The sequence below is a fragment of the Pocillopora damicornis genome, chromosome 5, assembly GCF_964200805.1.
Source record: "Pocillopora damicornis chromosome 5, jaPocDami1.2, whole genome shotgun sequence".
In the NCBI taxonomy this organism is placed as follows: Eukaryota; Metazoa; Cnidaria; class Anthozoa; order Scleractinia; family Pocilloporidae; genus Pocillopora; species Pocillopora damicornis.
This window is the reverse complement of record NC_142674.1, coordinates 6,552,338-6,577,551: the sequence shown is the minus strand read 5'-3', so window position 1 is coordinate 6,577,551 and position 25,214 is coordinate 6,552,338. Positions and strand designations below refer to the sequence as shown.

General features: G+C 37.5%; 4 protein-coding genes across 5 annotated transcripts; 3 read left to right on the top strand and 1 right to left on the bottom strand.

Annotated features, from left to right (window-relative positions):
• The first annotated feature begins 192 nt into the window (after positions 1-192).
• On the top strand, positions 193-3,367 carry LOC113673305 (D(1)-like dopamine receptor). Its single transcript, XM_027189700.2, has one exon. The coding sequence runs from the start codon at positions 1,887-1,889 to the stop codon at positions 2,859-2,861; it is 975 nt and encodes a 324-aa protein (XP_027045501.2). The 5' UTR covers positions 193-1,886; the 3' UTR covers positions 2,862-3,367.
• An 828-nt stretch (positions 3,368-4,195) lies between these two features.
• LOC113673416 (uncharacterized) lies at positions 4,196-20,221 on the bottom strand. Its single transcript, XM_089206799.1, has 17 exons — positions 19,746-20,221; positions 19,184-19,290; positions 17,924-18,008; positions 16,871-16,924; positions 16,169-16,278; positions 15,056-15,112; positions 14,397-14,449; positions 12,529-12,611; positions 8,489-8,520; positions 7,679-7,809; positions 7,270-7,352; positions 6,709-6,768; positions 6,133-6,217; positions 5,984-6,042; positions 5,520-5,587; positions 5,054-5,090; positions 4,196-4,936 (listed from the first exon to the last, which is right to left on the bottom strand). The coding sequence occupies exons 1-17, from the start codon at positions 19,977-19,979 to the stop codon at positions 4,853-4,855; spliced, it is 1,422 nt and encodes a 473-aa protein (XP_089062925.1). The 5' UTR covers positions 19,980-20,221; the 3' UTR covers positions 4,196-4,852.
• On the top strand, positions 9,106-12,089 carry LOC113673395 (melanopsin-B). Its single transcript, XM_027189792.2, has one exon. The coding sequence runs from the start codon at positions 10,677-10,679 to the stop codon at positions 11,631-11,633; it is 957 nt and encodes a 318-aa protein (XP_027045593.2). The 5' UTR covers positions 9,106-10,676; the 3' UTR covers positions 11,634-12,089.
• LOC113673407 (BLOC-1-related complex subunit 6) lies at positions 20,082-23,511 on the top strand. 2 transcript variants are annotated; one of them, XM_027189804.2, is made up of 2 exons: positions 20,082-20,221; positions 21,693-23,511. In XM_027189804.2, exons 1-2 carry the CDS (start codon positions 20,113-20,115, stop codon positions 22,229-22,231), a joined length of 648 nt encoding a protein of 215 aa, XP_027045605.2. In that variant the 5' UTR covers positions 20,082-20,112; the 3' UTR covers positions 22,232-23,511. The 2 variants fall into 2 exon arrangements, with proteins under 2 accessions (XP_027045605.2, XP_089062927.1); XM_089206801.1 differs by having other exon boundaries at positions 20,209-20,340.
• The last annotated feature ends 1,703 nt before the right edge of the window (positions 23,512-25,214 follow it).

Sequence of the window (25,214 nt, the reverse complement as noted above, 5' to 3'; positions counted from 1 at the left end):
CAACAGTTTGTATCCCGAGCGTAGCGCGACAGTGGGTATTCCGAGCAAATCGTGACAGTACAGTTTATCCGGATGGTAACGCAACAGTGCGTATTCCCAACGTAACGCGACACTGTTTATTCCGATGGTAATGCGACGGTGTGTATCCCGAACGTAACTCGGAAAGACCCTATAAATCGGGCTAAGCTTGTTTTTTTTTTTTTTTTTTTTTTTTGGTCTCCTTGGTAATTTAGCAACGCAAACACTGTCTCGCTCTGACAAAGAGCTGCCATTTAATAATCCAGACAGATAAATATACCGTCCACTAGAACTTGTGCTAAACGTTTTAAAATGAAATTTACCCAGCCTATTTACGTTTGGCTAGGAGGACGGAAACTTCAAAATTATACGCAAATAACTTGATAAAGAAGAGTCGCTTCTGCCCTTTTATCTCATACTAGGAAAATCCATGAGAGGCTTGAAGTGGCAGTTCCTTGAGAGATAAAGAGATAAAGTAGATTATTGTTATTTCTTTCGCCAAAAAACGTTTTCAAATATTTATTTCTAAACATACCGTGACGCTCTTTACAGCCATGAACTACACCAAAATTTCGAACAGAGTAAAATTTTTTTTTCGGAATTCGACCCCCGTTAATCGAACTGAACAAACAGTCGTCTCTTATCTTGTTTTTCCTTTGACTACACTCGCTACTAATGTAAACAGAAATAAAAGATATGAATTATATTTTTCAGGTTTTAAAACGATATAAAGTAATGCAAAGGTTTCGTGGTAAATTTGTTTTTTGGGCAAAAAAATTAAAATTTTATGTAAAATGGCCTCAGTTCAATTGTCCTTGTTTTTGAGAATAGTTATGATGATATTGCATCAACACGTTCATTCAAGTCAATACTGATCAGATCCCAAGGAAACATTTTGTAATTACCGCAGAGCGGTTATTACCTCTTGAATCAATTGTTCGGATGTTTTTAGCCAAACAACATTGGAAACCTAATTATAGAGTCCAAATAAACTTGCTGTTGGTGACTTCTTGTGTCTTAACAGATTGAATATTAAATCTCACATATAGGAAGTAGTCTTTTGGAAACGTTGAGTGCACGCCTTTAAAGAAATATCATTCCTATTGATCTCGCAACGTCAATAAATGCCACGGTAAACAGGTGCAAACATAATTTATTTCCTTTTCTCAGCTCTCACAAAGATTATGGCCTCAAGGCTCATTTGACTTACAGCTTCCCCCTGTCAACCCAAAGGCCTATTTATTCTCTCACTTTAGGCCTTCGAGGCAGCAGATGACAAAGTATTCCTCGATTTGACGGTTAAAGCGAGTGACGGTCATATCTGCAGCGTGATCTAGACACCAACGAAAAGGATTGCGGAGGCAAAACAGCTTTCATCAGGTTGTGGAGTAAGTTTAGAAAATATTTAATCTTTTCACGGTGTTCAAGGAACAGAATAAGGTTTAGAGGCCCTAAAGAATTCTAAAGAAAAAAGGAAACAGCTACACCAACTCAGAGAAGGCAAGTTCTTGAAATAAAAAGTCTAATACAATAAGGAAATTATTTTTCGCAAACAAAGCTGACTCAACCACAACTAAAGCCTTCATTGTGGCGACCGGTTTGTCTGCAAACAAAGCTGACTCAAACAAGAGAAAAGCCTTAATTTCGGCAACCAGTTCGGCTACTAACTGCGCACGAAGGAAAACGAATTGCCGATAGACAAGAAACAAAATTCTTAACAAACCACTCTTACAAAACCACTGGAAAATGTGACAACTGATTTGTCTGCAATCTGCTTTCGAAGGAAAACGAATTCTTAGATAATTTATAAGGGGAAGATTTTTGTAGCGACAAGAAGGAAGAAATCTATCGCAAGAAAACCCAGCTTCATGACGAATGACACTTTAATACAATGTTTGTTCCTGACATACCACAAGATTGAAAAAACAAAGTCTTTGATAACTCTATCAGTCATAGTGTCTGTTTGGAATGGGATTCTATTCGGAGTTGCATTGGTTGCCAACGGTCTCGTCTGCACAGCGATACTGAAACATCGCGAATTGCGCGTTAGAGCTTCCAACACCCTCCTCTTACTCCTATCCATGAGCGATTTTTGTGTAGCCTTCGCCGTTCAACCGCTGTATACCCTCCGACGATATTTGGAGCTGCAAGAACGCTACCACTGCTGGGTAATGCTTTGTTACAGGGTATTATGGCATCTTTCGATAGGGACATCTTTTCTTATTCTGTTTTTCATCGCGTGCGAAAGATATATCGCGCTGTTCTACACGTTCAAGTACAAAGAAATCATCACAGTTCCAAGACTTGTGATCTTCACTGGGGTCTTCGTTGCATCATGGGCAATATTTGTGATCTCTCGCTTTTTCGGTCTCAGCACAGCGCAATACTACACAGCAGCGATTTCGTTTATCATCACGTTCGTCACCTTTATCATTTTTGTGTACATTCGCATCTTTAGGCTAGCTCGTCGTCACCATTTCCAAATAAGCCGTATGTTGATGGCACAATCTTCAATGATTGCAAGAGAAAGCAAAATAACAAAAACAACTGCGTACATCGTGGGAGCCGTATTAACCTGTTACTCTCCGCTGCTGATATCTTTGGTAGCTGTCAAGTTCTTCGACGACAAAATATTTCATTACTACGTTTTTCCAGTCACTGATTGCTTCGTATTCAGTAACTCCGCGCTTAATCCGCTGATTTATTGCTGGCGAAATAGCGACTTAAGGCGATGCATTCGAATGATGCTGCAATTTTGTTCTTTAAGACACAAAGTAAGCGCGGTTACTTCAATAACTATGCAAAACTTGGCACTCAGAGGTAGTAACGCCGATTATGATTAAACACTCCTCTCCTTACCGGTTCGTAACTTGGGGGAGGGGGCTAGGTTGCCCATGACCCACCCCTCCCTTCCACGTTGAGAGATAAGACTTCGTAAAGTCTTTCTCAAGGAAATAAGAATCTTGTAGGTCAAGTTTGCACAGACGCGCGAATCCAAAGAACCTACAGAGCAAAGATCGTCTTCGATACTCGATATTTCATTTGCCGGTCCTTATCGCCACACCAACACTTATCACCAAGAGATTATGAACTCTTGTAATCATATGTTGGAGAAAGAAAAATCGGTTTTAAAGCTATGCCGTCTGCGATTGGGTATCAAAAAGTGAATAAAACTTTGTAACATGTTAATTGAAGTGAAAGATAATGATCACCTTTCGATTAAATTGCCAGGCTTAGCATTTACTATCTTCATTAACATCATTATTAAGCAAAAGCACCACATACGACATACCTATCCTAGAAATATGCAGCAAGTTTGTCACAATAGACCAAGTTATACGGCCTAGCCTGCTTCGAGTCTCCTTTACTTCAGAGGTAGAGCATCCGAAACACAATTCGGAGAGTTCTTTTTCTACGAGTATGTCAGTGTCATTCACTGAATACACCATCTTTCAAACTTGTCCCTGTTTAAACCTTTAACTCCTATGAGTGACCAGGACAGAATTTCTCCTTACAATAACAATACAATATCAAGCAGACAACTGATGAGAGTAAATACAGATATCAATAAGGGGATTATTAGCTGATCTCGTACCAAATTATTCAAACAATCACTATGAGAATAGAACGGTAGACAGTAAAGAGAATTGCTAACGAGATCTTGGGGAAGAAAGGGTTAATATTCATATCAGTACTAAGAAAACTGTTCTCATACCCGTTTAAGGATAGTACCGCCGATAAAATCTCATAAAACCAATTTAAAGTTCATTGTGACTAACGCGTGTCTATGTACAGTTCACAAACAAACTCGATGAAAATAAAAATTAAAAAAAAAAGGGGGGGGAGAAACTGTGATATTGCGTCGGGGGTGGAGGGGGTAGTACAAGTTAATTAGTTTTATCAATTGAATTGATAATATATCCTTTGCATTGTAAAGAGTTTCTAAAGCTGACGTTTCGTACGCTCGTCTTTCGTTAGAGCAAAGAGCTAACGCTCTGACGAAGGGCTAACGCTCGAAACGTCAGCTTTGAAACTCTTTGCGGTGGCCAATTTTCATTCAAACCCAGTTGATAAAACCCGCAAAATTATCCCGTTAAACTCCCATCACCCACGCAGCACCACAGTTTCTTTAGAAACTTACCCTCTTTATAAATGAATTGAGTGACTGATTGACCGATTTATCCATTGCTCAACTGACTATAATTTAATCTCTTGGCTACAATTTATATCTGTGATAATAAATAAGTCTGCAATGTTGTCATAGCAATACAAAGTCAACCTTTACAAAAAGTTATTGACAATTAGAGTTCATAAATATGTTAACTTGTATGCAATGCTGAAACACATTTAAAATCCATTCCTGTCAATTACAGCACAGAAATAACGTTCTTCAAATAATAAGCTCTCTACCTTATGATGAAGAAACATATTAGTAATAAAATTAAATACTAAAATATTTATCAGTTGATGACAAGTCTGAATCACATTAAATCGAACTACGATCCCATTTTGCTCTGCTGCGAGGTTGTTTCTCGTGAAAGTAAAGCAACTTCATAAAAAGCTTGTTTAGCATCGCTTTTTGATTCCACCCATCGACACCCATGTGTGAGCCCCCTCCACACACCCCTCCTTCAAATTAGCCATAGCAACAAGACCACCCCCTCCCTTCCCCGTGTTGATCCGACCAGAACTTCTTGTGACACAAGAAGCAAATATCCATGACTTGCATCATGGAAACTGAGGTTTAGTACCCATAACTCATTGCTCCCTTTGAATACTTTTGGCAAAATTTCGAAACGGTAGGGCCCCAAATGATGGCCACTGCGACACTTTTCTACCCAGGTTTTGGCCTTCGCTTGGCTATAGATTGTTTGATGCTTTTAATCACCGTGTAAGGATCGACATTAACGTTTACAGTCTGGAAAGGAAAAAAAACATAACAAGAGTTAGTTTAATGTTGAAAAAGCCTATTAAATGGAAAGGGAAAGACAAATGAAGCAAATAAAAGAAGAAAAAAAGAAAAACATCAACTTACCCCGAATAACATGAGGGAATCGATATCCGCTCGTCTCCTATGAAATAAAATGAAAGGTTAGTCAATCATCCCCAGTCACCCACCGGTAACTGTGGGCCTCCTGGCCATCAAGACTTCAATATGAAGCATGGACAAGAGGTTATAAGGTATTCACTTCCGGAATCGTTGGGAGATGAAAAAAAAAAAAGAACTTGATACTTCAAAGGTGAGTGACTGGAATGCTCAGCGCGTTTCAAAATGGCCGACGCCCGTTGAGGAATTTTAGGCACATTTAAGGACAACGTTTGGAAGTTTAAGCAGCTCCATGCAATATCAAAACGCGGGTAGTGTCATATTTATACATTCTATGAAAAGGCTAAGGAAAATGTCAATTGGTCTCTAAACTAAATCCTGATGCTAAACTAGGATGCTATCATTGAAAAGAAACGAGCTATAAAATAAAACGGGTATCAACAGGTGTTCTTACGCTTCCGCAGGTCCGCGATACACGAGTCTTATGATTGCGGGTAAATCACTTTGGTCAGTTAACGGCCCCTGAAATGACGATAAAAAAGTTAACGTCAGAAGAATAGGAAATTTTTCTTTTAGTCCGTCCGTGTGTTTTTCCATCTGTAGCTCTTTGTCTGTCTTTCTGTCTGTCTGTCCTTCCATCTGACTATCTGTCGCTATCTCTCTGTCTCTCCGTCGGACTGTCTGTCTCTCCCTGTGACTGTCTCTCTTTCAGTCAGTCTGTCTGGCTGTATATTCTTTCATCTGACTATCTATCGCACTCTCTCTGTCTCTCCGTCTGACTGTCTGTTTCTCCGTCTGCCTGTCTGTCTTTCGGTCAGTCTGTCTGTCTATCTGTCTATCCGTGAGTTCGTCTGTCTGGCTGTCGCTCTAACCGTTCGGCGATGCGTTCTAACTTTTTTGTATGGTTCTGACTCTTACCAATTTTGGGAATACCATTCCTGCACTCATGGCGTACAATTCCATGTCATCCCTTAGAGCTGCAAATAAGAAAAAAACATTCCTTCGTCATTTATTCACATCATTAAAAGACTACAAGACATTTCTGCGCTGGAGAAACACCAACTTACCGGCGATAGAGTAGTAGAGAAGCTGGAAGAGATCTTTACAAGGTGTCTTACTGAACAGGTAAATTTCATAGGGCGCGGCAGGAGTCTGGGAAAGAAATAAAATAGAAAATCTTTAAATATAGCGTTGATTATAAAGTTACTGTGGAACATCTAATCGGGGTACACCCTTGAGACTAGGAAAAGTGTCCCCTAGAAAACGGTGTCACAGGATTCACGTAACTGTTCAAACTATATTTTTGGAGCATAACTGTTCCTCTCTTTTCGAAGGGCGGAAAGAATGTCACAGTAAGGAATCCAGTATTTGAGGAAGAGCCGATCCCCAAAGGGGACAATATTAAAAAAAGGTTACTCCCAAAACAGAACGGGAGGCCAGAAGTTTGGTTCCCAATTTTAATATCGGCTGATCAGAGGAGATGAATTAGGGGGTCGTAATGGTGGGGTCTCTATCAGCGGGGTCCCCGTAATTACTGGGGACCCTTATCAATGGGTGTACGAGCGTCGACGGTAACGAAGTGTCCCTGGTGAACAATGCTTCACTAAACAGACAAGGTCAAAGACAACAAAGAAAACACTTACCACAGATGCTATAACGCTGGCATTGCCGTGCTGAACAGAAAGACCTAACGCACTGTGGATCTACAAGGCCACGGGGAATAAAAACTTCTTTTTAAATATGTAGAATGGTTCAAATTGAAAGTTCTTGTAAGTCTTATGAGAAATGTACAAAGAACAGAATGGAAAATATACATGCAAATGTCCTGGTGTAAAAGGTTACAGGAACGTTTGATAGCATTAGCTTTTTTTGCCGTCTGAACAGTGAATGAACGTATAAGAAACGTCACTGCGCGTAAATTTTATACTGAGTAGCTAATATTTAACAATAGCTTACCCAAGTGGAGGTAAAGATCTACCATTTTCACTGATACTGAGGTAAATAATTGTTTTAGTATATACCACACAGATACCGAAAAATTAAACTCTTGACGCGCGATTTCGCCTCATCGGCTGCTCGGAATTGAAAAGTACTCGCTCTTCACTTCCGAACTAGCCAATAAGAGCACGCGAAAAGCACTACTCACTTGTGTAGTATATACTTAAAATAAATGATCGATAATCCCAGCAAAGATTCCTACTTACTCTATTCAAAGCTGAGAAATAGTTTTCTCCATCATGATTCGCAGAATATTTCATGGCGGACACTTGGAAATGGGCCCACCTAGCTGAAGAACATTCAAAATGATCATATGAGCAATGGGCCAATTTACAGTTGTGTACTTAGTTGCCAAGCCTTTGATTTGGAGTGAGGCTGAAGGTGACCTTGTCGTGATAGAGACTAGTATCTAGTTGGCATGATAACAAAGTAATTTGCATTTGAAAAGCAGCAAGGTTTGTATCACAACAAGGTCACCCTTAGCCTCATTCCTGTTCAAAGGCTTGGCAACCAAGTACACAACTGTAAAATGGACTATTTGCCTGTCTGGTTGATTGTCACTTGCTTGTTAGGTAGTTAAGAGAATTAATTGAAATAAGTGGTCACCATACTCACCGTAGTAATGGTCACGTGCCAAAGCCACGTGGAAGTGAGGATGGACTTGACTAGCACTTGCTCTCGGCAGAATGTCAAAGTAAATGTGGGGGATTGTGTATTGCTCGTCGTACTGATGCGCTCGGTGGAACCTGAAAGAAATTCAACGCAAAGAAGATGAATTCTAGAATCAGGAATAAAGGGAGGTGGGAAAGCTTCCTGTCGCACTTTGTAATAACACTTGTCACACTTTGCAATAACACTTGTCAAACTTTGTAACAACACTTGTCACACTTTGTAACGACACTTGTCACAGTTTGTAATAACACTTGTCACACTTTGTAATAACACTTGTCACACTTTGTAATAACACTTGTCGCACATTGCAGTGAACAAGCTGTCGCGCTTTGTAATAACACTTGTCACACTTTGTAATAACACTTGTCGCGCATTGCGGTGAACAAGCTGTCGCACTTTGTCATAGCAGACCATTGCATTTGTAACAAGATAAGCTCTCGCACTTTGTTGTTCTAGCAAAAAGTTTACGTTAAAAAATTATAAGAAATGCGAGCCACTCATGAAACTGGTGTCAAAATTAACCTTCTAACCCCTTAAAAGTGATTGGCATCTTAATTATCCTTACAGTATCACTGTTGAATCACACATTAATGCCATGGGATAAGAGAAATGATCACCAACGAGAGAGGCTTTTAACTGTTGAACAAATTCCCCTCGTTTGTAGCATAGGGAATGGATATAGACTAGTGAGAAGAATATGCATACTAATCTTGGGGGGTTAAATACAAATGAAAAAGGAATTCATTTGCTTACCACTTCTGCGCAGTTTCCATAGCATCAAGAAGCTGTATGATAAAAAAAAAAAAATCAGCCGTCAGCTAAGATAAATATCGTTTGTGATTTAATCGGATAGACAAAATCGGCATTTCCAGAATACTCACGAGGAATGTTTTTGTTTAAAGAAGTTTGTCAAAAATAGGAAAAAAAAATCACTACTCAAATCATCCCCAAGCAAAATTAACAATAAATACTATGCCCCAGTCTTTTTGAAGAATTTGATATTCGAATTAGTATTGAATATTAAAAGCTGGTCTGAATAATAACACCAGAATACAAATTTGCCATAAAAAATCGAAATTTTTATTTCTAACAATTTTTCAGCACGATTACAATTTTGTTGTACACCAGATAAATCGTCCGAAATTCTTACCGAAAGTTTTCAATTGTGTTTCAATTTTTTAACAAACAAAAACCGCAGTATATCTCAAAGAAACAGTTTGGCATCAACCTTTAGTGTCTACAATAATTTCTTGGAGATTAATTTCTGAACATTTGAAATCACGTTCTCAAAGTCATGTTCTGACGGAGAAATAATAAAAAGTTCTCTCCGCAAGTACAAGCAAACAAAACATATTGCATTTTAATTCTAATCGGACAACTAGAAAATTATGGTTTTGACAGACACGAATCGTATGATTAAATAACAACTGTATAATATGCAAACGGTCGCCGTATATGCGAAGACCGAAATACAAAACCGAACTGTCGCACATTTTATCAAAGCAGCAACAGTTGCTATGCGCGATCATCATTGAAACTCGTTCGAGTAAAAGGCGAGAATGTCTGAGCAACTTTTGAAACATGAACAATGACGTTCTCTCCCATTAGGTGTGCGACATTTACACAATAGTGCGACACAAACGCTTCAATTCAAACAATTTTCACCTCATAATTAAACCGCACAACAATTTTGTAAAACGCCCACAAAACCCACTCAGCCTTAGTAAAAAAATCGAAATTAAAATTGAAAAATCTTACTCGAACTTATTTGACGTTTATAAGAGCGATTTCAAAGTTTAATTTTGAAAACCGCGAAATAAGCTTCTGTAAAATTGAGGACAATAATTTAGGCAATTTGGCGGATATCAAATATTAAATGAAAAAACTAGGACTTTCTTTCACTTATTGCTTTCTTCACTTAATCAATTTCCAGCACATAACTGAATGGAAATTAGTTGGATCACTTAAAAATGGAAATTTTTTAACAGTTTAAATTAATGAAACTTTTCTCTGGTCATTCATACTGCATGAAAAAGGAACGCACTTTGGAACCGGAGTACCAATTAAAAACGGCGGGAGGGAACCGGAGTTCAAGCTTTTAATCTGCGCGACCACGAAAAAATTGAGATGAAAGCAAAGACTTCAAAAGTGACACTAGCCCAAAATCTACTTATTTCCTCCTTTGTTGAGTTGATCATTTGAAAATCACCATTAAAACACCACAAGGAAAATAGGAGAAGCTTGCATTGTATGCCATGTAAATATACAACAGGTGCATCCCTTGAAAACCACATAATTTTGCGAGCTAATACCGATGACAACAACTGAAAAAAAAAAAAAAAACGTGTCTTGAGCAAACTGCTGAGAGGGAGAGGTATCAGAGACAACAAATTGATCACCAAATGTTTGACGAATACACCGCGACATGACGCAAGGTTGAAGAATACACCGCGACAAGAAATAACATGCGACCAAACAAAAAAAAACAGAACGTTTCAGAGGTTGGTTAAAGTATCTAGGGAACGGTTCGTCCGATATATATTTCATCGCACCGGGATACAGTTTCTAAGAGTATTTAAATCGCATTCTTTTTCTCAAAAAGGCGCACATCTTAAGGCACAATACGCATTGTTAACTCATAATCCAGCACTGAGATCGACGGATTTGATCTTAAGGAACATTGGTTACCTTTGTTAACAACATGTTTTGACGACTACCGCATGCAGGGAGGCAACAAGCCTTTGATATCGCGCCATTAACAACACCGCACGTCGAATCACCAGACGAATCCAAAATCAAAAGATTGACACGGAATCGTCCAGACAGATGTAAAGACTGAATGAGGAAACAAAGAGTAGCGTAAAGCAAAAAAATTCTAAGACAAGGTTGACAAGAAATACCGAGACGAGGTGAAGAAAATCTGTTGAACACGAACAGAAGGATGAATTCAACATTTGATGCAACTGATATCGATCAGCCAAACCTGGGTACAGTTTTCTTGGTGTCTGGTTCATTTTTAGCCGTGATATGTCCGTTAACCGTCCTTGCTAATGTAATGCTTTTGATAGCAATATACAAGGATCCATTTAACACGTTCCGCACGCCGACCGCGTGGTTCCTCGTGGGTCTTGCGATCACAGATTTGGCAACAGGTCTTGTTCCAGAACCAATGGTTACAAGCTGCTATTTTATGCACTATCATCGACATTCCAAAGTGGAACGCTGTGAAAAGATCTTTAACATTGCTGGTATCATTGCCGCTATTACCACTAATTCTTCATTTTTGATAGTCATGGCGTTCACTTTCGCGCAGTATGTGGCCGTTGCATTTCCGCTCAAGTACAAGCGTTTTATCAGCGTTCGAAAGACGTTAGTTTGCGTGGCGTGTATCTGGCTATATTCAACCGTCTTCGAGATGTCTCGAACCGTAGGAGTCCCTAGAGAGTTGCTGGAAAAACTCGACTTATACATCCACTCAACATTATCACTGTTATTTACCATCATAACTTACGCTTTACTTCAGAAAGCCTTCCGCAAACAAATGACGGCAAGATCCGCTACCCTGAATACCACAAATTCAGTAAGTATGTCCACAACGCACGAAGTTCACCCTCGGAAACAGAGACGGAAATCAAAACCAATGATCGAAAGGAATTTCGTGCGACTAAATCTTCTTCTCATTGTGATACTATTGCTGTGCTCGCAGCCGACCGCTATACTGTGGTATATATATTTGTACGCTGATGAAGACACGAAAAAAAGCCACACTCTTTTTGTGGTTCGCGTTATCGCGGACAACACTCTCTACTTGAAGTTTTTTTTGGACCCGTTTCTATTCGCTTGGCGGCTGCCGAAATATCGAAAAGCTTTGAGAACAACGTTGAGCAGAAAGAAGTGAGGAAATGGACACTTATAATTGAAATCACTCAGACACAGGAAATTAACATCAGAATCATTTGCTTACAAATATGTCTTATACCTCATTCACATCAAAGCTTAAAAATATTTTGAAGCTATTCTGTTACACACAGCTGAATTTTTCTTTCTTCATAGAAGCCACTTAAACCGGTGAATGTCGACTTTAAATTTAGCAAATTGAAATACGCTTAGTGACTACTTGAATCCTATAGAAAATTCGACTTTTTAGTTCTCTGTTTCGGATTTTCATGCAGCTAAACCCGGTTTAACTATAAACATGATCCGTTGGTTTGAATGGGGCATAAGTTTCTTTCGGTCAGAAGCTGTTTCAATCAGCTGAGAAAAATATTAAACTGACTTTTCAAAGACATGTAATGGAGGAATATTCTGCAGCCCATACAAAACACCTGGAAATAAATTTCGCCAATAAGAATGATTCCATTGAAATCATTCTGTCGACTTTTAAATTAATTTCCTCTTTTTTTCCTCTTTGCCTTTTCTTATTATTATCATTTTTTTCATTTTTTCTGTGTTACTGAGTAAAAAAATTACAAAATTATCACAAAATCTAATCAGAAATCATCCCTCCTTGGCTGCGTACATTTCCTTGTAGCAAATAGCCAGGAGACATAGGTGTCTATTATGACAAAACCCTGTAAAAGATAAGTTCGTTTTATCCTCCTCATGCATCTTCTAGAGAGAGGCTGATAATGCAGGGAGAAAATTACAAGTTTTAAAATCAAATCTGGGGGAACAGGCATAAAAAGACGTTACGTGGTAAAATTGAAGTAACCGATGAAGTTATAAAAGGCACTCTACAAATGTCTCACGAAAAAACAAAACAGAAAGGTTAAGTTTCATTTCGTTCAACTTACTTCTTCTTCATTTATTTCTAGTGGATTATGCCGCCTCCAAATGATAAGACTGTGGAACTTCTCTACTTTAAATGTGTTGGACACTGCAACAGATGAAAAAAATAACATGAAAAGAGCCGAGCCGATTTCAGAGCAAATATCGATGAGTGTCAAAAGTAAACGGAGATTACATTAGTTCCAGTTATCTTCGATCTTACTTTGGTCTGCCACCCTCTCAGCCAATCAGTTGCAAAACTAAATCCAACCGCCGATTGGAAATCCGCGTTTTCCCGCGCTCGAAAGAGTTTGCTTATTATTATATTGAGATCTGTTTGATTCCTTTTGATTCAGTGTGTTGTGTGTTCTAACTGGCCTTTGTGAATTCTACACTTTAGGTTATGGGACACTCAATCGAATAGCCCTCTGATGCAGATTTTAAATTCTTCTGGTATGGTTTGATACTACTCTGGTTTACAGATTTAATGAATGTAACCGAAGAAGTTACAATTCATAGACCCAACGTTTCGACACGACGGAGTTAATAGACCAAGCTTCCAAACAAAGGTGCTGGTGGTAACACCGATTAGTAGTGATAAATTTAGACTTATCCCAACCAATTGTATGGTTAGTTAGGCATGTGTGCTCCGATAAAGCTGAATTTTCTTTTTTTGGGCGGGGTGGGGTTTATCTTGTGAGGAAGCGATGACAAGAAGAACCAAAATGACAACAGGTGCTAGGAACCACGTTAAAGGCTGCTCAACTTCAGTCACTAAATTCACACCTGTCACCAAAAAACGTTTTTCTTTGGGTGAGATATATGACAAATGTGGTACGAGAAACTTTCCTGAAAACTGCAACCTTATCTGTTTTGATTTGGCCTTGTTCCCGCGAAATGAAAACAAGCAACTGAAATTTTAAAATGCCGCCATTTTGCCTCAATAGTGTTACTATGCATATGGAAATATATTGTTAGTCCTATTCCTTATCACGCGTAAATTTCTTGCTGGTTGAAAGCATGGGCACTCATTTTGCCGCTGTGTCTAGATTGGAGGCTAACTTTCACGCTTTCAGGCTGTAAAAACCAATTTATGACAGAGCTACAGAGCTGAATAACGTCTGCGTATGCGGCTAGGCTTTGGCGCGGAAAACGGATTTTGTGTCCTTTGTATGTTTGATTTTCCGTTCTGTTGCATCTAAGTGTTGTTTCTCTTACTGCTTTTCTTTTACAGAACGACTTCCAGAAACTTTGTACACCCCCTGAATATTTTCACAAAATTAATTTTCTCCTTAAAGCACTGGAAACAGGAAAATGCCTTCAACGACATAGTGCCTTGGTTTTAAATGCCAGCCACTTATTTCTTCGCGAATTTCGCTCACGCCCGCGCTATTGACCGCATAAATGTGATGTACCATTTCGTTAATTAGCCCCAACTACTTATCACACAGTGGCTAAAAGTAATCACACAAGGGTCACATTTTTGACATGCTCAAAACAAAATTATAAATCAAGCAGGTCAGCGGTTGTTTCTTGGGTTTCTCTCTGAAATTTAGCGCGCGAAATTGGTGCGCGGGCGGCCCAAATGTATCCACGTGCGCATGCCCGACGTTTGACCTTTCATTATCACCTTTCCCATGCGCAAGAGGCAAGAATCACATGTGCAAACCGTCCGTTGTCACATGCAGCTACAACTCATGAGATTCTCCACGCCAGTCAATCATCAATTCAAGGTGAAAAAAGCCCCTTAAACTCTTTTATACTCACTAAGGTGGTCTTAATAACCTCATTCAACAGCTACACGACAATCACTTGTAAGAATTTCTAGGTGTACGTATCATATAAATTCTAAGACACTTATCATTTTGTGTCTCTTTATAACATACGATTATACCTGAGAGTGAAAATTTGGACTCAACACTTTCAAAAGGATCCTTTGCAGTATTTCTGGTAAAACATTCAAAGAAAGAAACAAACAATGAGTCATATAATTGGATCTGGAGTCACGAATAATATGATAACATCTCATTAAATCTCTTACTTGTAATGAAATAATTCCTTTTTTTTCTTTTGTAACTTGGGAATGACAAACATGCAAAGTAATGAAATGATCCCCGCAAGAGGATTGTAATTCTTGCAAAAGACGCCTTAAAAAATTTAGGGTTCCATGTGATTCGACAACCGAGCCTCCAAGATACTAATAGCATCCAACTAGTATCTGGGAGATACAAGTTTGAATCTCATCAATAACTAAAATAGCAGTCCACCTGCAAGAATTATTTCTGTGCTAGAATTACACCTCTGGGATTACATGAATAGTCAGTAATAATAAAAATCTACCCCTTTTTATCTGAGATCAAATGAATAACCTGTAATAGGAAGTATTTTTTCACAGGTGTTTGACAATTTGTTTCAATTGTGATAAAAAACCACCCCCTGAATAATCAAAAGGCAGGTGGCAAAATCTGCAATAATAATAACCCCTTATACACTTCAAACGATGAAAAATATATTTTTTAATTTATAATTTCTATAAGTTACAAAAGTTCTTACACTTTATAACTACAGAAGTCGCATTCTTTAGCACTAGACTGAATCAACTCTGCAAGACTGAAAAGATTGTAAAATGTAATGAACTTCAATCATTTATCATGCATGTAATTTTCTATGTGAAATAAAGATGTACATATATCAGCTAAAGATCCTTCATATAAGCAAGGTAACATTACTTTTATCAAAAGAAATTTCTGTGCTGCACTGGCAAAAATTTTAAACACCTAATTACACATCAAGAATGATACATAAGTTAAAAAAGGGAAATAAATAACCATTAAAAAAATTAAAAAGCAAAAGCTTAGGTCTCATTCACAAGATAAGACCTTGTTAAATTCACCAAAAGATGGTTTATCAACCCATCACTGTGCAGCGCTCCCAGTTGCAACCCTTTTGGTTGCCATGGCGAGTTAAAAATATATTTGGTGACTAAAATTTCGACAAAAGTCGCCAAGTGGCAACCAACAGATTTAAAAAGAAAAATTAGAAAAATCTATTGATGTTTAGTCAAATGAACAAATGTACAAATGCCAGTGATGCAACATGAATTATCCTTCCATGGATTTTTTTTTTCCCCTTTTTTGACCAAAAGGCGACTTTTTGAAAAAGGCAACTTGGAGCCTCATTGTAAGCTACAAGGTTCCTATTAGTCCTGCTGCATGCATGTGTCACAAGCTTCATGCAAAACCCTTAAACCTTTGACTGCCAGAAGTGATTAACATGTAGCTTCTCCTTATAACACCCCGGCATACATTATTCAGCAAACAGGTAATGAGAATACTCAAATACTCTATCTGGTAGAAGTTGTTACCTTGATCTAAAATAAAATTTTCATTACTACATTACAAGAGAATGTGTAGCAGCTGGAAGCAAGAATTAACTATCAGATCATGGGAGTTGCAGCCTGCTCACAGGCTATCTTCATCGACTTCTAGTTGATAGCCAACTATGTTTTTCAAAATCATCTTGAAAAGCACCAAATGTAAACCAAACAAAAAGTAGATTCATCAAGAATATACTCTGTCTTCATCCTGAATACACAAGCATGGACACAAACTTAATGTGCCCCAAAAACATACCAACTCCCATGTACACACCCTTAGATTTACTTACTATTTCTTGGTTTCCTCAGTAGCCCCTCCTCCTGCACCGGGCCGTTTTGCACGAAGAGGATTAAACACAGTGGATTCTTGAGTATATAGGTTTTCCACTGATGTAATTGGCTGAAAAATAAGTAGCCAATACACTGATGTCAATAAGGTTTGGGAATAATGAATTTCAAAATCTCATCAATGGCAAGAGCTGCAATATTTTATTGGGTAAGTGCAGAATAATATCAGCTTTAGCTAAACTGGATTTATGTGTGGTTAGCAGACCTCCAGATTCAGGGATCTTTGTTTAACCTTTTGGTAACCTCACACAATTAACCTTTTGACTCCTAAGAGTGACTACCATCTAATTTCTCCATACAATATCACCCATGAATCACACGTTATGGTCATGAGAATAACAGAAATGAAATGAAACAAAGGAAGCCTTTGATTGTTAAACAATTTCTCCTTGTCGCCACCTCAAGAAATGTACAGAGAACAGTAAGTAGAACATGCATACTGATGTACTCAGTTAGATCTGGTGATATACATGTGGATCAAGTTGTTGGAGTCCTGCGCTTATAGGCTGTGATCTAAATAACTGTCATCTCTAGGCACCAATTTAAAATATAGACATTCATTTCGATAGATTTTTCAGTGATTTCACAATTACTATTAGCAATTATTATCATAGTATATTAAAATCTTGTTTGTCTATTAGTACCTGCAAAGTTGCTTCCTTTAGCAATTCCTGTTTTCCCCCAAGCCACTTTAAAACCTACAAATAAACAAAAACAACAATAATAAACTTTACCTAACCCTTATCATATTACATATGATACAACATGCAGTTTACATAGATTTTATACCACCATAATGATTTGATTTAGCCCCCTTGTTCCAATAAGCAGCCCCCCGCTAATAAACACCTATTGAAATTGCTTTTTTTTATAAGCACTGTTCTAATAAGCACCCCTGACACATATTGGCAACCTTAATACAATAAGTGCCCCTTTTCTATTTCAGTGATATCCCTGCTAGAACAAATAGTCTACCATTATTACACAAATTTTAATTTTTACTTTAATATACAATTTCTGCTATTGTTCCTTTTTAGATAAACATCAAAGGTTTCTTGCATACATTCCACTGTTTCTCAAAAAAAAAAAAATAATAAAGCCTTGTCCCTAATAGGTGCTCAGGTAGAATTTTTACCCAGATATAACACCAAATTCTCATAACAAATTTACAGAGAAACATGTTGCAGCAAGAGGGGAGAATTGACATTCAGATCTTGGGAATTAAGGGGTTAACAAAACTGAGTGCCAGCGTGCATTTTAGATATATTTACCAGTAATGTATTCATATACATATATTATTAAATTATAAGGTGGGTATGTCACTCCACATATTCCATCACAAATAAACACACAACACACAAATATTACATAAACACATACAAACAAAGTATCATTCTCCACAGATTGTGAAAACAAACAATTATCTCCATATCATTACACAAGCATTGTTATAACACCATCAAAGGAATGGAATTTGTGGCCCGAAGCAGTAGTCAGCTTTAACTCCTGTGAGTGACCAAGATAGAATTTCTCTATACAATATCTATACAATATCATGCAGACAACTAATGAGAATAAAGAAAAATATAAATTATGGGATTAATAATTGATCCCCTATCAAATTCTCCAAACTAACAGACAATAAGGAGAATTACTAGGGAGACCTTGGGAGTTAAAGGGTTAAGACAATGTCATACCTTGGGTGCAAAGGTATCAGGTATTACTAATGGCGCACTTCTGTCCTGGACAAGATAAACATCCTTAAATGTCTCAAATAAATCCCTATGAAATAACAAAAGCATGTGAATCAGCTAGCATACAAACACTATATTTATTGGAAACAATTCTGTTGTGGTAAAGAAAAACAAAAATGTGGTTAATGTTTACCCTTTAACTCCCAAGATCTGATTGTTAATTCTCCCCTGTGGCTGCTACACATTTCCTTGTAAATTAGTTACGAGAACTTGGTGCTAGATCAAGATAGCAGCTTCTACCTGATAAGTTTGAATATTCTCATTACCTGTTTGCTGAAGAATGTACAAATATTGTAGGGAGAAGTTTTAGGTTAATCACCTCTGGGAATTAAAGGGTTAAACTTAGCTCTGCAACTCATGAATTAGTGAAATTAATATATCAAGACAAAGGGATAACTAAAATATCTGAGTTCTGGTGAGGCATATGTTAACTTGGCACTATGATTGGTCACATTAGTGGGCCATATTTCACTGTATGGCTCACTAAATCAAAAGATTTGTTTGAAGTGAAATTCCCTTCCTTTACTACAGCCCTAAAAAAAGTAATAAGTTATTGACCTTCTTTCCTTGGTCCATACTGTAAGTTTTTGAAACCTCATTTTTCTGCTCAGATATATGGCCTGTGTGCTTCACCCCATATTAATCTAAGCAGAAAAGAATGGGTCCATAATTTACAGCATGGACCTCAAACTTGGTTTAAGTAAGAGGTACATATATTACATGTTCCTCTTAACTATGTGAAATGACTCAATTCATTCCTAGTAAATAAATAAAAAAAATTTAAAAAAGGGATTTAGCATTGCACAATCCACAAGTAAGATGGCTCTTCTTTTTAACTATTTCCAGGTGAAATTGGAATTTAAAATGTTGGTTATTGAAGAAAGAGAAAAAGCAGAGGACCCTGAGAAAAACCCTCAGGGCAAGGATGAGAACTAACAGCAAACTCAAGCACATGTGACACCAGGTCTGGGAATCAAACCCAGGTCATAATGGTGGGAGGAGAGGGTTCTCACCCCTGTGCATCCCTGCTTCAAGAGAGTAAAGACAAGAACATAATTTTTCCTTGCATTTTCAAAACACTCTCAAGCAAGCAGGGGATGAAAGTTAAGGTATCAGCCATGTGGAATGTTTCTCTTTACTAAAAAATTCTCAGAAATAACATCAAAAGAAATGTATGGTAAATAGTAAGGTCAAACAAAGTACCTGCAATCTCTGCGAGGGGCATTTTTCCAAGCATCCACAAGTTTCCCAATATTTCCTACTTCTTCGGTTACATTAAACCCTTGTAAACAGTTCTTTTTGAGCCATTGCTGTTGTTAAGAACAAATTAGACCAAGAAAAATGTAGCTGTTGCCAAGTTGCAATTGCAAGTGATTCTGAGTTTGAGCGCTATTTCTACAAGTAGAGATTCTACGCTCATTGAATTCAATAAATAACAGAGCTAGTTTACAATTCAGTTACTAGAAACGTCTTCACAATGAGGATGTAAACTAAACAGTATCAAAAACGACAGTGCGAGATTTTAAAGCATACAGCTGTTAATACCTAAAAAGTAAAATGCGGAACCTTGTATCCAGTCGTCACTCAGAAATGAAATGTAACAGCAACTTCAGAATACCCCGCAACTCATTTACATGTTATTGAATAAGAATAGCGTCTATTGTGTTATGCCTCGATCTTCAAAGCCTCCCGACACATGTAAGTGAGGCGGACCAAAGTTGCGGGGTATTCTGAAGTTTAGACACATTAACCAAGTAATACTTACCGAGTCAAATTTCACAGAATTGTCGTACGGTTCAATTGCAGAAATTTCTGCTGGGAGATTTTCTCTACCACTTCCTCCAAGCACAGTGAGATTTTCAGGCTCTCTACTCGCCCCGAAATAGTACAAAATTAACACAACCAAGATTACCAATATCAAGCCAATGTACAAAAGGTATTTTTTTCTTCTGTGCCCAACCATGTGGCTCGTGTGAATAGGAGAATAGCTTATCTTCATCGTATCGACATAATTTCCATTGCTAATCCATCTTGGCTTCGGGACGGGGGCGACTAGAACTGAGTTTAGAAACCGCTGATAAAAATTACCGAAGATCTCTTATCGAGGTTGACTTTTCACGATCTTTTCACGTATGGCTGATCCACCGTCAACTTTAACTTCTGCTACAGAGCTTGCAACAAGCACTGTTGAAGATACTGCAATTAAAGACAGTTCTTTAAGAGCCGAAAACGTTGGTCAAGGTACAGTAGGCGTTTCATTCGAAGAGTAATCTCATTGGTAACTTTCAGCTCACCTGATTTACATCATGACATGTCACAACATGTATTCTTCACCCAATTAGATTATTTTTTCCAGCTGAGTAAGTATTTCAAGTGTTCAAAGGAAGTGAATAGCGAATAAGTGTATTTTGTTGTTATGATACTATTGGCATGTGAAATAGCTCATCGGGCATAAGATTTCACCGAATTTCATGACACCACATTATCTGAGACTGAAAACCTTCGAGTGACGCTCCCTCTCCAGGTAAAATTTCCGCACAGCCCCATCCTACATTATGCATTCAGTTCTTGAACAGAGGAAACAATGACAAAAACAATACATTTCCGTTGGGAAAACAGATTTGTTTTACAATATTATGGGGCTGTGCGGAAACTTTACCTATGACAGTATCAGTGGCCACAAAGATGTTGATAATAGTGCATTTTAGAGTTGCGTGCTTGGTTGTCAAGCCTTTCAACAGGAGTGAGGCTGAAGGTGGCCATGTTGTGATAGAGATCAGTATCTCGTTAGTATAATAACAAAATAATTTACAAGATTTGTATCATAACAAGGTCACCTTAAGTCGCATTCCTGTTCAAAGACTTGGTAACCAAGCATGCAACTGTAAAATGGACTATTAGAAACTGATAGGAAGTATTTATCTCGTTGGTAATTTTTGCATCACCGTTTATTGATCTCAACCTATCTCATTTTGTGTGTATGTATGTAGCCAACCTGGCAATTAAAGTGTTTCATCTAGAAATAAAAGCAAAACCATTGTATCTGCAATGCCAAATCTTTCGGCTGGAAAATCCTTCCAAAAACATGTGGGAAATGTTTCTATTTATGTAGTAATTTAGATTTGACCCAGGGGTTTTGTAATTGGCTGGGTGAAGGACATCCCAAAAAAGAATTGTTGTCATTGACTGCGGCTAAAATTTTATTTACCTGAGTGGAAGTTGTCATCTGGAATGAGTTACTCTAGTTTTGGTTTTCTAACTTAAAGTTACTTTGACTGATGACAGTTTTCAAGACTATTGCCACCAGAGGATTCAACCCACTTTTGATCATGAGTCTGTTACTGGACCCTATCTACCAATTATTGATAGAGAGGGTTTTAGAGATCTAATGGAAAGGGGATCCAGACTGGCAAACAGTCCCCTGAGATTCACCACTGATGAGGAGTGCAAACACAGAATGAAGTACAATGTGTTGTTTAACCTTTAACTCCCAAGATCTGATTGTTAATTCTCCCCTCCAAGTGCTCTACATTTCCCTATAGATACATTTTGAGAATTTAGTGTTAGATCAAGATAACAACTTCTGCCTGATAAGTTTGAGTATTCTCATCACCTGTTTGCTGGATAATTCATGGATACTATTGGGAGAAGTTACTTGTAAATCATTTCTTGGAGTTGAAGGGTTAAATTCCATACACAATCTTATTTTCAGGAACTGAATTATCAATGGAACCAGGAGTAAAAGAAAAGGAATACACAACAAAAATTGGATCAGCCAATGAATCTAATGTTACATTAGAAGCATCTGATGTAAAATTAGTAAAAGACAAAGTTTCAGCAGGGACAGCTGTTGATGCTTATGAAGAAATTACAAAGAGTGAAGTCACATCGTTAGATGATTGGGAGGACGTTCATAGATCATGCTTGTCGGAAATCCCACCAATTGATCCAGAAATCTTGAATGATTTAGAGATAAGGGCTAGTGATGTAGCAGGGAACTTGGATCACATGCTCAAAGCTTTAGCCAACTGTTTGAAAGCCATGTCCCAAGTGAGCACAGATTGCCTGAGTGCTTATGATACTTGTGTTGATCATGTGAGCGAGGCAGTGGATGTGAACATTAAATCTATGTACACTCTGATTGCAAGATGTGAAGAACTGAATGCAAGCCTCAAACCAGTTCAAAACTTGGCTGAACAAGTAAAGGAAATTAAGAGAACATTAGATGTTTTTGAAGCAGTTTGCAAGTGACTGTGGACTAAGATCTTCTTTTACATTCAAGGCTTCAGTGCTCTCTGTACAGATTTTTCTGTCAGTGTTAATTTTGTATCAGGGTATCCATGTTAATTAGTTAAGGTTTGTCTACTTTCAAGAGCAAAAATAATATCCCTGCTTCTTCACTCAGTGGCTGTCATCAACACTGACCCTTTGGCCTGATTAAGAGTGACTAGTTACTAATTTCTTGTAATATTATAACTGAATCATTCATTAAGGTCACAAAATAAAAGAAATGTTCACTGTTCAGGTAAAAGAGTTAATAATGTATTTTGAAACGTATGGAAACATCATGAAGAATATACATACTGATTTAAGGGTGTAAAAAGTTATAGCCTGACTTTCTCAATTTTTAGCCGAATTGATAAAATTTAGTCATGGAAAGTCTCAATATAGATAGCTCCTCTTTTTTACCATTTCAATTAACAGTGAAAACAGATCAGCCAGACAATTTCATAAAATTAATTTATTGTAAACCATGTATCACTAGAAACTGTAAATACAGTAAAAAAAAAAAAAAAAAAAAATGCTGTACCAATGCAATGTATGTCCCACAAGCATGCATGGTGATGAATTCAGTGAGCAGTTTTTGTTGCTTAACCCTTAAACTCCATGGAGTGACCAAGAGAGAATTTCTACATGCAATATGAATACAAATGTTCACCAACTGAAGGGGTTCTTGATTGCTAAACAAATTCTTGTTGTCAGCATGTTAGCATGGGGAAGCATGTACAAATTTTACAAACTGTAAAGAAAGTACAAACAAAACAGAACCACACCATAAGGCTTTTTCTTTTATTGTGTGTATTATTATTAGTGTTGTATAATAGGTTGTGGTTATTCAGTGTGGTAAATAGCAATTAGTTTCTCTCTACACAAAAAAACACAAAGACACTGACCACCACCACTGAACCCCCACCAAGTTCAGATCCACCCCAGTTCTGCTCTAAGTCAAATTATTTGTTGGATGCAGACCACAGAGGAAAACTGATCTGAAAGATGTACCTATCACAGCCCTGGAATTCCATCCAATCACAGCAGAGCACAACAGGATAAAGGTGACATGTACTCAACTGACTCCATCACATGAAGAAGACCATCAGTATGCAATAAAAACCTCACAACCCACATCTGAAGTGACTACATTGTGAGACAAACAAATATATCATTCCATTGAAGTATTACTATTGACTGTAAACATATGGAAAATCATATGTGAACTGCAGACAAAGAAATGAATATAGAAACAATCATCACAGTAATGAACATTACTTAAGCAGTAGTGAAGATAAGGCCTAAAAAAATTCAGGCCTATATGGGATTTTGACTCATGACCTCTGCAATACTGGTGCAGTGCACTACCAACTGAGCTAACAAGCCAAATGGGAGGTCATGAATTCAAATTCTATACGGGATCCCTCACCTCCACCCTCAGACAATACCCTGGGTATTTGAACTTTTCAAGATTGGTGGGTTCAAATTCTGCCCCTTAAGGCCAAAATTTCGTTCAAATGCCCCAATTTTAATTTACTAAAAAAATGGACAATGAAATCTGGCACTTGAAAGTGCCAGATTTCATCATACATTTTTTTTGGTAAAAATTAAGATCAGAAACTGTAACTTTCTTGAAAAGGTTTTCTTCTACACCATCTGCTCACCAAAGTGAACTTTTTACATTTCAACACCTCCATATTAAAAGATAAATCATGTGTATTCAGCTGAAAAAGACTTGACAGTTCAGGTTAAAATTCCCCTCTCATTCAAGCAAAGTTCAATTTCCTTCCCCCCCCTGGGCACAGATAACACTCTCAAATGCCAGTGGGTCACCAGGGGGTCACCAGGGGGAGGATGTTGAAGCTTCAAATTAATCATTCTTTTTTTCTTTCATTTGACATATTTAAGCAAGTTAACTGAACTGGAGCTTAACTTGAAAACTAATCACTTATTTAGCCTCCAAGCTCTTCATTAGAGCAATTTATCAGTGTGTTAAAATTATTTTTATTTATTGTTAATCTGTTATGTACAAGAGTGAATTAAATATAAATATATATTTTGAAATGTATGGAAACAGCGTGGAGAATATACATACTGATTTTAAGATGTAAAAGCTATAGCCTAACTTTCTCAATGTTTCACCAAATTGATAAAATTTAGTCACGAAAGGTCTCAATATGAATAGCTCCTCTCTCTTAATATTTAAGTTACCAACAAAAACAGATCAGCCAGAGAATTTCATAAAATTCATTTACTATAAACCATGCATCACTAGAAACTGTAAATATGTAAAACTAAAACTTTTAGAACCCTTTAACTATCAGATCAAATTTGTGATTCTCCTTATTGTCAACCATACAATTCTTATAAAGTTAGTTCAGAGAATTTAGTATTAGATCAACTAACTAGCCCCAAATTGATAATTTTCCTTATTCTCATCACTCATCTGGTTGATATTGTATTGATATTGTAAAGAGAAATTCTGTTTTGGCCACTCATGGGAGTTAAAGTGTTTAACAGTTAAAAAAAAATGCTGTATCAATGCAATGTATGTCCCACAAGCATGCATGGTGATGAATTCAGTGAGCAGTTCAGTTGCCTAACCCCTTAATCCCTTGAGTGATCAACACAGGATTTCTCTTTACAATATCAGTACCATGTTAAGCAGACAAGTGATGAGAATGAAGAAAAACATCAACTAGGGGATTATCAGTTGACCCAATATCAATTTCTTGTATCTGTCATTGTTAGAATTAATGATATTGGAAAGCAACATTCCTCATTCGTTGAGGAAAACACTGAGAATTGTGTTCATGAGTATCTCAGTATTGAAATTACCTCATGTAGGGTGGAGATACTCCTCAACCAATCAACATGACTTATGATCCTCTGAGAGGTAATAAAGTCAAAATTGCCTTAAGCAGCCACCCGCAGGGAATGTCGGGATTCCCGCTTAGGACAGAAT